This window comes from Cercospora beticola, chromosome 9 (genome assembly GCF_033473495.1).
Source record: "Cercospora beticola chromosome 9, complete sequence".
In the NCBI taxonomy this organism is placed as follows: domain Eukaryota; kingdom Fungi; phylum Ascomycota; class Dothideomycetes; order Mycosphaerellales; family Mycosphaerellaceae; genus Cercospora; species Cercospora beticola.
In genome coordinates this window covers 846,123-859,652 of record NC_088943.1, presented here as the reverse complement: position 1 = coordinate 859,652, position 13,530 = coordinate 846,123, and the positions used below count along the sequence as shown (strand labels likewise).

The 13,530-nt window shown below is 51.7% G+C and overlaps 4 protein-coding genes across 4 annotated transcripts; 2 read left to right on the top strand and 2 right to left on the bottom strand.

The window, feature by feature from the left end:
• Positions 1 to 500: 500 nt before the first annotated feature.
• Positions 501 to 2,408, bottom strand: RHO25_012565 (uncharacterized protein; the record flags this gene model as incomplete). Its single annotated transcript, XM_023603865.1, has 1 exon — positions 501 to 2,408. The coding sequence occupies one exon, from the start codon at positions 2,406 to 2,408 to the stop codon at positions 501 to 503; it is 1,908 nt and encodes a 635-aa protein (XP_023450112.1).
• Positions 2,409 to 2,949: 541 nt separating this feature from the next.
• On the top strand, positions 2,950 to 4,660 carry RHO25_012564 (uncharacterized protein; the record flags this gene model as incomplete). The annotated part of the gene is made up of 2 exons (XM_023603864.2): positions 2,950 to 4,184; positions 4,243 to 4,660. 2 exons carry the CDS (start codon positions 2,950 to 2,952, stop codon positions 4,658 to 4,660), a joined length of 1,653 nt encoding a protein of 550 aa, XP_023450496.1.
• A 3,182-nt stretch (positions 4,661 to 7,842) lies between these two features.
• Positions 7,843 to 9,582, top strand: RHO25_012563 (uncharacterized protein; the record flags this gene model as incomplete). Its single annotated transcript, XM_023603863.2, has 1 exon — positions 7,843 to 9,582. One exon carries the CDS (start codon positions 7,843 to 7,845, stop codon positions 9,580 to 9,582), a length of 1,740 nt encoding a protein of 579 aa, XP_023450114.2.
• A 1,607-nt stretch (positions 9,583 to 11,189) lies between these two features.
• On the bottom strand, positions 11,190 to 13,143 carry RHO25_012562 (uncharacterized protein; the record flags this gene model as incomplete). Its single annotated transcript, XM_023603862.2, has 2 exons — positions 11,190 to 12,695; positions 12,772 to 13,143. 2 exons carry the CDS (start codon positions 13,141 to 13,143, stop codon positions 11,190 to 11,192), a joined length of 1,878 nt encoding a protein of 625 aa, XP_023450031.2.
• Between the last annotated feature and the right edge of the window lie 387 nt (positions 13,144 to 13,530).

The window sequence follows — 13,530 nt, the reverse complement described above, 5'->3', positions numbered from 1 at the left end:
AGGCTGGATGGGACATTGCTCGATTTGGTGCGGACATGTTTGGAACGTGCACAATTACTTGCTGTATGCATGATGTTGTTGCTCATCATTTTCTCAGCCGCAATGGATCAGGATGCAGATCTTTCCCGAGTGGACAAGACGATGTTGTTGGCCTATCGCTGCTTTGTCATCGCCGAGGTTTTCAATTCTTCGACAGCAAGGTGGAAGGACAGAGTACAACAACCATTGCTGTTCAGTTGGGCAAGGCTATCATGTAAAGCAGTCGAAGTTCAATTGTCCAAGCTCGTTCATATGCAATATCATCAATTCAGAGAAATCATCGGGCCCGAAAATCGTCATCCTTCGTTCTTCGATCTTCTTCCATCTCTAGGACAGGGTCTGAGATGCCTGCAGATCCGACAGACTAAATCGAATAATCATAGCGCGAGTCTGAACAGCGCGCTTCTTCATCTCTATCTATATCTACCACTCCCGAAAAACTCCATCATGCTACACTATGCTTAATGAATCCCAATCCCATCCCACAACGTCGCCGAAACAAGCATACTCGGCACATCCGCAATCCCATTCGGTACATCATCCGCGAAGAATCTCATCCCAAAGGTCTCCTCCGCAGCATATATCCTCGTCGTGATAGCGGTTCGACCATTTACAAAAACTTCTAACACGGAATTATCTCTCCAGACTCGGATGTGTAAGTTCTCTTGTTCGAGTTTGCCAGTGATAGGATCTCGTGTCGTGAATAAAGTATGTGGTGCATGTTCGGGAGCGCTGTTGATAAGTTCGGAGGAGTTGAGGACTGAGAAAGCAGGTCGGTTGATTGTGAAGGTTTCGGAGAATTGGTCGAAGAAGAGGGTCGTGGAGCGGGAATAGTCGCCTTTGTGGTCGATGCTGAGGCCGATGGTTTGTGTGCCTTTTGAGACTTTGAGAATGCAGTCGAGTTCCCAGCGGTTGGTTTTGATTTCGTTTGAGTTGAATGTGACGTTGTGGATTCCGTTGCTGAGTTCTTTGTTTTGTAGTTGTGCTAGTCGCACGCATGGGGCTGATCGGAGGTGCTTGATGAGTGCGGGATAAGGCTGGCTGGCGAGCGTGCGAATGGTGTACGAGCCGAAGCGATCTGGTTCGCGCTCGATAGAAGTAATGCTTGACAGGTCTGACGTGGAAGCGCCAACAACGTGACGAAGCGTTTGCATGCTCAGTTCGCGAGGCATTGACAGCAAGCCACTCCAGCCCTGAGCATGGCGCAGATCATCACAGAGATCTTCTTCTGTGACCCAGCCCCAGACGATTTGCCGATGCGACTTTGGATCGTAGAACGAATTTGCAGCATACAGGCATCCATGGTCGAGATGGCCGCCGTAGTTGTATGTCATCTCCACAGGCCCAGAAAATGAAGTGTTTTGAGGTTGACGTAGACTTCCTGCCATCCACAGCTGTCCACGCGCAGGTCTCGACGGACCAAATGATCCTGCTATTGATGGTGATCGACTAGGCACGCAACCTTCTGTGCCCATGACAAGCAGATCTCGTTCGCACTTCGGATCGTGCTCGTCTCGCAATGTGGTGAAGTTTGTCACTTCCCAATTCTTTCCCATGTCGCCCGACCACCGTGAGGGACGCATATTCAGACCAAAGTTTGTTAGAGGGCCAATGTAACGCCATTTGCTCAAATCATTTGCATCAACAGCGTAGAGGAAGGTTGTTGGTGTGACGTCTCTGATGCCTCCAGAGATGATGCCGAACAGAGTATCTGCTTCATCCATGTCCAGGAATCGAGCCATTCGAGGCCACGCTGCGACGAACGGATCTCGCCACCCAGTCACCTCGAGACTCGTTGGTTCAGAAGGCAGTATTGGATTCGCATCTATCTTCGACCATGTTTGCCCACCATCGTATGACTTTGCTAGTGCTAACGACTCTGAGCCTCGGACATGCGGGAGAGTATGATGGATTGGCAAGCAGTTCACAGATGTGTAGGCATAGGTCAAAGAGTCATCTCGTGCGTTGATGAGGCATCCCGTAAAGACGCCTTTATTGTCATAAGGTGAGTCTGGAGACAGTGAAGGCGTCTCTCTGTGGTCCCAGTGTATCAAGTCTCGACTCATTGCTGAGCCCCAGGCAATATCTCCCCAGTCTACTCCATTCGGGTTTTGTTGATATGAGATGTGATAGAGGCCTGTTTTCGGGTCATATCCAGGTCCACAAGGATCATTCATCCAACCAGATGCCGATAGGAAATGGTAAGATGGGCGCCATCTGTTGATGCGTTCTTGTCTGCTCAAGTTTTCTTGCTTCCTTGAAAGTGACTTGTGGCATACTGGTGGCGTAGAGGGCGTTGTGCTTGGTTCTGCGGACGATGTTGGTGTAAGATCAGCCGATGAGCTGCTGGATGAGCTGATGTCTGCCATGTCGAAATGTGAATATTGGTCAACGTGGACTTGTTTCGATTGACACGAGAGCGGAGACAGGACGCCTCAAAAACATTCTTCCTCTCATTGCAAGCGAGACCGCGGTCCCACCGTATGTCCGAAGCAACACCTCTAAAGCGTCGACGGGCCAGCGCCGAGAAAGTCCCCGCATGGGGATTGTCACGTTTCCAGAGGATGGGGAAGTGGAGCTCCCGATGGTTGTCGGAGATACTTGTGCTTCAATGTACGCAACGTGACTCGGTGATACTATCCGTTTTTAGAAATTCAGCGAATCGTCTCCCTCCCCAGAACGCCACCCACGGGGTAGACTAGCTTGAACTGTGTGCAGCGTGGGAACCTCGTGGTCGGAGGTTCTCAATGGTGATGTTCGAGAGCTTGTTACTTAAGATGTCGTTCGCCATGCCTCTTGGTACTCTCCATCCACCATCAATAACATCACTTCTCTGGTACAACGTCTTTGCGACATTACTTCGCAAGCCAGCCAAGCACTAAGGCGTCAAGCCACACACCCTCGGCTACCATGAAAGACGTCCAGGTCGAAAAGACCGATGCGGTCCACGTCGAGACAGAATCCATTTCAGCCACCTCCTCCACCGTGGACCCGACAACGAGGAAGAACCTGACAGCCAAGGAGCAGTATGCTCAGCTATGGACAGCCATCAAGGCGGACTCCCGATACTGCTGGTGGGCACTCTATTGTATGATCCTCGTCTTCGGATGGGGTTACGATGCCGGCCTTTCTGGTGTCGCCATCGCCTTTCCTGAGTTTCGCAAAGTCTATGGCGAGTGGTACCATCCAGCCGACCAAGAAGGACAATGGGTCATCCCCGCACTCTGGCAGTCTCTCTGGAACGCAGCTTCCACTATCGGTCAGGTCTTCGGTGGTTTCCTTGTCGGCTGCATTGCAGACAAAGTTGGACGCAAGGCCCTCTTGATCGGCGCCGTTGCGCTCTCCTTGGCATCTTCCTTCGCGCTTGTCTTTGCGCCAAATCTTCCGGTACTGTTCGTGTCGAAGCTCCTCCTCGGTCTCTCGGTTGGCCTTTCAACTGCGACACCTCCTCTTTACGTGACTGAGAATGCTCCGGCTCACCTTCGAAGCACTTTCTCCTCATTAACCAACGTGGTCATTGTCCTTGGATTCTTCTTGTCGTCCCTCACAGGCTATGGATCATCGAAGATTCAGGGAGAGTGGAGCTTCCGTCTCGCTTTCTGCATGACATTCCTCGTGCCAGCTCTCTACGCCATTGGACTGCCATTCCTGCCAGAGTCTCCAGTCTACCTCATCAAGAAGGGCCGTGAAGATAAGGCTCGCAGAGCTGTGATCAAGCTTTACGGCGAGAATGCCAAGGTCGACGAAATCATCGACACAATCAAGAAGGAATTGCACGAAGACGATGCGGAAGCCAACGGTGTCAGCCAGACGAGCTGGAAGGCCATCTTCAGCAAAGAGAACCGGACTCGTACCTTTGTTGCTGTTCTTGGTCTGCAGTCGCAGAACTTCTCCGGTGGCTACTTCGCCAACACCTACCAGACGTACTACTTCGAGCTCATTGGTCAAGCCGATCCATTCATGTTGACGGCCATCTCATCTACGCTGCAGTTCCTCTCCAACTTCGTCGCTGTCGGACTTGCGGATGTCATCCCACGTCGAAAAGGTCTCATTGGCGGCGGTACCATCTTGATGATCTGGTCCATCATCATCGCAGGATGTTCGATGGCCCCTGAGAACAACAGCGCGGCTGTTACAGTCATCCTGTACGTAGAGTCTCGAAGATCGATACCCAGTCGAGCGCGTGCTAACCTGCGAATTTAGTTGCTTCATGATCACATGGTCTATGCTGTCCACCGCCACCGTAGGCTGCTACGGGTGGGCTGTCGCACAAGAAACAGCTAGTCAATCTTGCAGACCAAAGACAATTTCTTTTGTCTTGGTCTGCCAGCAGCTGACAGCGCTCCTGCTCAGCTCGATCTTCCCCTACTTCATCAACCCAGATCAACTCAACTGGGGAGGCAAGATTATGTTCTTGTTCGTGGGCGCCGAGCTTTTCATCATGGCTGGTCTGTACTTCTTCCAGCCTGAGACCAAGAACAGGAGCAACGTGGAGATTGAAGCGCTGTACGGCGCAAAGGTCCCACCACGCAGATTCAAGGATTTCGATGTCGTTGACGGACAAGTCGTGGAGAGGAAGCAGAAGAGTGGGTTCCTGAGCCGCTTCTCTAACAAGGCATAAGTGGTACCCGGATCGCGAATATCGACAGAGACTATACTAGACAGAGATGATGCTTGCCTTGTGGCAGATGATGCTTGATCTTTTAGCGATGGCGCTGGGGAGTTTGGCCGATACTGGCCGCTCATATGGTAGAGAATCAAATCTTGTACAGCTTGAAACGCGTACCCTGTAAATGTTCAGTTTGTTCTTGTCGCGGAACTTATCTTTCCAAGCGCGCGCGAGAATTTCTCGCGGATCACAGGAAATCCGTTACTCGATATATCTCGGCATTTCGTGTTCATGTGAAGAACGACAAGCGACGTTCGCAACGGGCAGGGGTCGCTCGGACCGAAAAGGCCGAAAAGGCTCCGACGCGACTGCTTCCTCATTCTTATCACTGCTGGACACGAGAAGCGCGTCCAACATCGCCGTGTCACCTCAGTTGCGGACAGCAACATGGAAACTCGCAAGCAGCCGGAATCGTTGCTTTCTCGCCGCGCCCCCGATTACGCGACTACCACGCTTCGCAAGACGGGTTGCCTTGGGTACGCCGCGTAAATGCAGAGACACGAGGAGCGAGGAAGTACTCGCGCCCACGGGCAAAGCACGCCGTGTTGATCATGCTTTTCCATTCTGCTGCCCAGCGGAAGGCCAGCACGATCGCCGCAAACCTCCAGCGCACCGTCCGACGCGATCGATCGCCGCATGGACTTGGGGATTTCTCTCCCGCGAAAAGCACAGTCTGTGACTGCTTGCGAACGGAGGCAGGGAGGCAAAGATAGCATCACCAGGAACAAACAGTGGTCGGCATACTATCGAAAGCCTGCGATCGGGCCCGTCAGTGGTGCCGCGATGCTTCAGCAAAGGAGTGCAGCAAAGATAGAGCAGCATCTACGATGAAACGCGGGATACATCGTCGATATCGACAGAATCCGCGCATTCTGTCCTTTGCGGAAGTCGTTGTGCCTGACGTATGTGAAGAGAGCGGCAGGTGTCCGGGTGAAGATGCAACTAGAGCTGTCGGCACAATCGCTGGCATGTCCATATTCGGTCCTGCGCGGCATGAGCACATGGGATATGCGTGCTTTTGAGCGTCATCAGAGCGAATGTGTAGTACAACGGCCTCCGCGCTCTTCGATGGCGAGTATATGGTCTCGATCTCGAGGGCTGGAGTCTCCTTGTCCGGAAGCGTGGAAGCTCAGTTCCGGAGAGGTACGCTTGGTACGCCGGGCTGCGGTCAGCCACTCTCCCGCCGGGCAGCACAATGGAACCTCATCAACACTGCACGCTTTGCGTCCTCGCTTCTCGTATCTCTGCATTCATGTGGCGTATTCAAGGCACCCTATGTCGACAAGCGAGGCAGCTGGTGAATCCATTTCGCGGGAGAGCCCGCAGACTGAGGGTGTTTCCCCGTTCGAGTTTTGCTGTCCGCACCCAACCATGGCTCGGTACCCTCGGTCAGCGCAGCCAAGCTTTGGTATCGAAGTCTGCGGAATGATGAAGACGAACCGCAAGATTATGGCCTGTCAGCAGAGATCTAGGAGCATTCCGACGCAGGGTCGCAGCTTCGGCCATGGTCTGCTCTCGGGCGATGAGAGCATCACGTCGCGCGTGCATAAAGATCGCAAGCATCGGCGGTTGTGCACAGCAGGAGTGACGACAACACTGTGTACATGCAAGGTACATTCCTGAGATCTCGATATTCTCCAGATCGATGCTATTTCGAGCACAATGCGCAGAGCTCGCTTCTGCTGCCGCAATGTTCCACTAATCTTGTCAGATACATCCTTCGAGGCTCGAGCTAGGAGGCAGGAACCTTAGCGCAACACAATTTGCAATTCTGCTGAGGCACAACTCATCCAAGATTGCGCGACAAGCCAGACACTAGACCCTGAAGGGCCCTTACGCTCTAGACTACTCCTGTTACTAGAGACAATGGTGACAGTTTCACTGCGCACGCAGTGAGGCGTGCTCTCGGCTCTCCGCCAAGTTTGGTCTCATCCGGATTAGGCACCGCGGCGTCCATCCTTCAGCGCTCGGATCTGTCACATATACTGGATGTGATAGGGTCCGCCGAGTAGCTCGCTACCTGTTTCTTGCCCCTCGGCCGGCAACAACGTGCAGTATGCGCGCGCATGTCACCGAACGACCTCGTTGCCCGGCAATCCACCCAAGACGACTGACTGGAGTGGACCGGACATCCGTACGAAACATCGATGATGACTGCCTGTAGACTGCGACATGTATCGAGATTCGTGTGACGTGCCTGCAGCATTGTGTTCGCTGTGTCCACTGTCGACGTCGAGGTGCAGGAGTGCCGGTCAACACAAGATAGCGCCACATGTAGACGTTATAACCACGCGCTGCCTCCGGCGTGGAGAGCTGGAACATATCCTATACCTCGATCACCAACAGCAAAACATTTCGGGTTACCCGTGAATCAAATCGCGTGTCTGTTCTCAATTGCTCAACTGAGTCGCGCTTTGCTCCAGCCCACGAGGGTACTGTTTGCCCGCAGCGTCTAACCTGAGAACTTCTCATCCTCGATCCACGGTGCGCTTCAGACAGTCTCAACGTTGCTTCCTGCCTGGAAACCGCCGACGACGCGACATCGAGGAGCCAGCCACATCAGCTGTCGCTACCCTCGGCAAGCAATCACGTTACTCGGAAGACTCGGCCAGTTGCCCGAGCAAAGGGCTGGGTGGCGTGTGCGTTTCATAGCCAAGGATCCTGCAAGGCGCCAATCAGTATTCAACGGCTACTAATCTTGATCTGAGGGCCGGCTACAGTCGTCTGTCTGGCGTGGTCCACTGATCCGTTCAATTCTTTGATCAGCGCGGTCGTGGGTCAACGGCACAACGTTACCACGGCACGCAACACTTCTAGCTAGGCTGCGTGGTGAAGTTTGTGTCATTGTAGTACAGTGCCCTCTGAAGCAGGCGCGAGGAGTAGCAGGATATAGGTAGGAAGGTTTCTCTTGTTCTACTAATGGCCTCTAGCATCTTACTAGCATTTGAGTCTCAACTAACCTCACCTCACACGATACACACAAAGGACAACATACATCTGTTCCGATTCGGGTAGAGCCAGGAATAACGTCATATACCACATGTCAACCAAGACATTCATCTTCCTTCGCCAAATCTAGAGGTAGACTTTCAACCTTCACAATGTCTAGATCGCCAAAACGGAATGCCATCATCATGGATGAGCATAACTGGCCTCTGGCCGACATCCCCACCCCCCAAATAATGCTTTCCGCTTCGCCCTCTATCAAAGCGGTGGACAGGACGGAAACTTTCACAGCTCACATGGACGACATGGATCGAGAGAACCTTTCCCTATCTGGTTTCCACTTCTCAACCGGCGATGCGCAAGTCAGTGCTGCTGAGTTCCATCGCATTGCGGCCCGACTACTAGCTGGGGAAGAACAGAACATTGACGAAAACGATGAGGAAGAGACACCTCGTGTACCGTCTATCCCGCGACATCTTCACTGCGATTTGGGCAAAGATCTTTCCGGACGACACTGCTGCTCATGTGGGAAGTCGTACTCCACTGCATTTCGCCTGACCGAACACATTCGACGATGTGCTGGTATCAACAACTACCCTTGCCACATCTGCGATAAGATATTCTCAACACAGGAAGCATTGAGTCGACACATCACCATCAAGCACCACGACGACAAGGAACCTTGCCCGGAGTGTGGCATCAGGTTCCCATCAAACTATTTACCCAAGCACCTAGCGACCGGGCTCGGTGGCTGCGACAGCACCGTGCAGGCGACTTTCACACCGCAGCTCGAGGAGCAGACATGCCATCGCCAGCCCACATCTCAGCGCTACTGGGTCATTGACGGTGACCACAGCTGGACCACGCATAGCGCCCATGACTCAGGGTACGTTGCTGCCGATGCAGATGATGCGACAGGTCAGACCATGTCCTTCGTCACTCGCCTGTTACAACGACCCATGGCATCGCCCAACACAGTCCACTGCGACCTCTGCGGAGATGAGTTCCCATCCGATGGCGACGCACTTGTTGAACACCTTGGCCAACACTCCGTAGACTTCAGCGAGAAGAGACATAAGTGCGACGACTGCCGCATCTACTTCGCCAACGAGCGAGACCTGAACCGACATCTGCAATCCGCAAACCTCACAAAACACTGTGGCTTCACATTCCGACACAATGGACCTTGCAATGGCCACCACCCTCCCACGTATTCCAAATTGTCCATCACCAACGACCACGCTCTAATGCAAAGACATCTCTGGGCATGGGAGCTGAGCCAGTTCCGAACACATCGTGTCGCCGTTGCGACTATCCTGGCCGAGACCCTCAACGGCTCTGCCGATCCCCACATGAGCCTGGCGGATTGCAAGCGTACCTACGAATCCATGCTTCCACACTTCGCCGCTGCCAACTCCGACGGCACACAATCTCGCTGGTCCTCAAGTCAACGTGACAGCGCTATTGACATGGACTCCCTCGATGCACACTTCAGCAGAGTCATCGACGACATTGATGCACAACGAGCACTCACTGCCGCTCAACTCGAGTTCAATGCTCTACACCAGAACTCCGACCGCCCAGACTCCGGCATCATCATGCAAGCTTCAAGAGTATCTTTCCATCGATACAACCGTCGGGACTCACTGGCTCCGGCTTCTGCCGAGAAGCCTACGAACACAACTGAGCGACCTTCAAGTATTCGAAAGTCACTACTAGAAAAGACTCTTCGCAAAGTCGCCTCAGAAGAAAACAACGCTCGCGCCGCCGCCGCTACAGCAGCCGTCAAGCGAGCCGCTCTCGGACACAAACGTTACGCCCTCAGCGCTTCTGGTTTCGCCCTCTTGAGGCAAAGAGCAGAACTCGAAGAGCGACCGAATACCGCACCAGGTATGGGGATGAAAGTCGCTGCTGCCACGGCGTGCTAAAAGGAGATGACACGAAAGGAGTGGAAGATGACGACGACATTCCCTGATAACGGAATATTCCCTTGCTCTATTTTTGCTTCTCTTTGCTATTGAGTTATGGACGTCCCACATGGAGGACTTTTAAGCACGAGCGAGATGATACCACCTTTCGCGAGAATGTCAAGATATGACATAGACTGTCACAGCTGTTTTTCCTTGCGAATAGTAATGAGAATGTATATAGTGTAGGAGTATTATGGATGGGCTATGACCGCCAGGAGAATTTTACTTGTATAGATAGAATGAATGAGCAGATGGCTTTTCCTCAGCACTCAACCTGGCCAATTCCTTCCATTCAACAGCATCTCCAGTTTCCGTTGAATGCTTGGCAACGACTTGTTCTGGACTCATCCCGTTTTATAGATAGATAGATAACTCTTATACGCCGGTCTACCTCTTTTAACTAGAGTAAGCAGCACGCCCTATATTTTTCGTAGGTAGAAAAGCCCTCGTGCTAGCACTCCGGCAGAAAAACCTCCTTATGTCTTTATGTTTTGTAGCAAGCTCTGCATAGCCTACCGCTTCCGTAGTTTCTAGTTCTCCTTAGGATAATTTGTGTTATCTTAACAGTTTATTAGATCCTTTGCAATGCAGTTCTCCTTAGTTGTTTCTTGTGTTATTTGTTGCTTAGGAGCCTAATCCTCTTGCCTGCTAGCTTAGGGACTCTAGCCTATATATATAGTCTTTGTCCCTATACTAGTATCTATGTTAATCCTATGCCTAACTCTTTCTTGCTAGTTCCTAGGGTAGGTGTCTCCCTATATAAATCCTACTTAGATTTCAACCTTCCTTGGCACCTAGTTATATAACCTATATCTAGAGAAATTCTAGTTTTTGCAGAATGTCTAGAATAGCAGGTGTCTTTATAGGTAGCTCTAAGTGCAGTATAGAGTTAGATAGCTTATATTAGATGCTCTGCCTTTAGACTTAAGGTTTCTAGAGGGCTCTAGGGCAGGGGGACTAGTCTGCCTTAGAGTCTCCTGTGTTAGACAAAAGGCTCCTAGTAGCTAGTTGTCCTAGTGTCTATAGGGGTACTACTGCTCCTTTCTTCTATTTCTGCTATCCTTGCTCTTTCTTATTAAAGCCTTCCCTTAGGTATACTTAGTTCCTCCTCTTTAGCCTGTTTAGAGCCTAGGTTACTACTCTAGCCTCTAGGCCTATAGTAGTATTTACTACCTAGAAGGGCTATCCCGTAGTCGAGCATTAGAATCTTATAGTAGTTGTACCGCGCTGGCGTCGTCTTCGTGTTCTTAGGAGCTCTCTAATCTCCCTAGGTCGAAATTCTGGACTTTTTTGTCGCCTTCTTCCTGCTTCTATAGGTGCCTAGCCGCCCTACACTTTGCCAGCATAGCCGAAGCTATCTGTTTCTACCTACGACCGCGTGGAGGTGTGCAATAGGACTTCGCAGGCCATCCCGTTTTATAGCAACGTGGCTTGCATGAATTTCTACTTGCAATCTTGGGGAAGGCCACATACGAGAAGGTCTAGAACAGTTCTTTCACTGGGTTGTACATGAAGTCTAGCTCACGGTATGCTCCGCAATATCTATTTATACAAAATCCTCATACTCATGACAAACCTCCTCCTCCACCTCCTCCACCCCTCCTCTTTCCGCTCAACGGCTGCACCCTCGAAGGATCCTCAAACCCATAGACGAAATTCCTCAACTCAATGATATTCTCCGTACTTCGATTATTCGCTTCCACGCCTTTGTACATTGAGTTCCCATCATCTCTCATCCTCTCCTCATCAACCTGCGTCATAACTTCTCCATATCGCACAGGTTTCGCTCCTGCACCTTTCACAAGTTCTTGAACTTCCGCATTCGGATGCTCGTGAGCGAGAAGGGGCGCATTGAAAGCTTTCGCAGTCTCGATGGGGGACATTGTGACATTACGCCCTAGGAGCCAGAATCCATTGAATGTCGCCATCACGAGAGCCATGGCGAGGAATGTGAGGGCGATTGCTCCGGCGAGGTATTCGTAATGGGAATGGTAAACTGTTACAGTGCGAAGTTCGGTTGGGTTTTGGAGGTTTTGCATTGTGGTTGCGTTGCCTTGGGATAAGGCTGTGCGGAACATGAGATCGCGGGCTTGTTGGAAAATGTAAGGTGTAGGATCGGAGAATTTTGTGTTGCAGATTCCCTGGGTGTAGTCTTTGACGGAGGACATGTCCATGAACTGCGCGGCGAGGGAGCCATCGGAGACCATGGTGTAGCCTGCGGCGCCGGAGAAGGAGATGTGGGTTTTGGAGTTGAATTTGGAGGAGAGGGCGTAGGCGAAGCCGCCGAAGGGGGAGGGGATGCCGTACATGTTTTCTGCGGGGAGGTCGGTGAGTGAGAGGATGGTGTCGTCGGTGTGTTTGCTGGCTTGTTGGAGGGCGATGGTGGATTTGTTGCCGTCTATGGTGACTGGGTAGCGGACGGTTGCTGCGCCGATCGTGCAGTTTCGTACTTCGAGCTTTCCTTTCTGGCATTCGTTGCCGGGTTTCCATTGGACGTCGAGTGTCATGTTCGAAGCCTCTGTCCGTGCACTCCAGCTAAGCGTAAGCTGGAACAGATCAATTCCTTCGAAGGAAGCATTCCTCATTTGCCCATCGGAGTCAAAGCTCGAAATGTCGAAGTCCGCCGTGCTGGCATTACAGCTGATAGCCAGTCCCGCAGCTTCCAGCTGTCCATTGCAAATTCCATCGCTCGCGCAACCAGTGCCATTAGCCATAATATTCGCTCCCGTATTCCAATCATACACCACAGGCGTAAATTTCGCGTCCAGCGTAGTCACTCCATATGACCTTCCAGAAGTCCATCCAGTGGGATTCTGTAAACTCGTCACAGCCGGAATCCTCGCATTCACCTCTTCAGACAAGAACTGCTTCCTCTCCGTCGTAATGGAAGAAGCCCGTTGCAGCAAAGGTCCATTAATCGGTGTAATCGCCAGAAACAAAGCCGCAAAAGAAATATAATTAAAATGTCGTCCTGCGAACAGTGCAGCTACAGGACTCATCCCGTGGTCCCATATTCGATGTAAATCTCCCAATTGTGTACCTTCTTTGAGTGCTTGTCGCCACCAGTAGATCTGTCATCATCAGCAACAGAGTCTTCTCTTCCCACTTTCTCAAACCGAATGAGAATCGGGGAAGGATAATACTGACAGTCAATCCTTGACTAAATCCCGCCGCGAGCAAAATATTCCCAATCGTATACGCCATGGACAAATACAAACTCGGCGGATACTTCCAACTCGTAATCGGTTTCCCATTCGAAGCGATCAGAATCGCAATTTCCACGACTCCAGCGCAGAAGACTCCAAAGAGACATGAGATTCCTGCCCAGGGAATTCGGCGCGCGAAACCAGGTTGCCAGGGATAGATGTTTGATGGCATGGTTTTCTCGCCAGTGCCGTTGGGGCTGTGTTGTTGTCGCGAAAAGTTAGAGTCGCCAGTGGAGGATAAATGAGTGTGGTGGTTGTTGTTGTTGTGGTCGTCGGCGACTAGATTCGAAGCAGAAGACGCGGCGGGAGGCATTTTGCTATAGCCTTCCCATGAGGAGTAGGGTGAAGACGACGCCGTCGTCTTGGAAGTGGGTATGATCATCGCGTGGGTTGGGTTGCAGGCTGCTCAGTCAATCAGATGCGCAGGTGGCTCGCGGAGAGCTCCTCATGGATACGACAAGGAAATGCGACAAGACACGAGGTGACAAGTGACAAGCGTCAAAGAGACGGGAAAAGCACAGACAAGGCTGCAATCCTACGCAGAGAGTAGAGAAAGGACAGCGTAGCATTCGCGAAAAGAGAGAATCAAACCTCGTAGCCTCTGACGTCCTTACCTCCTAAAGTCCATGCTAGTCAAGTCTTGTTTTAGGGTTTAGGAAGATCTTGTCTTGGACTTGTCACGCAGCGCGCTGGTCGATTT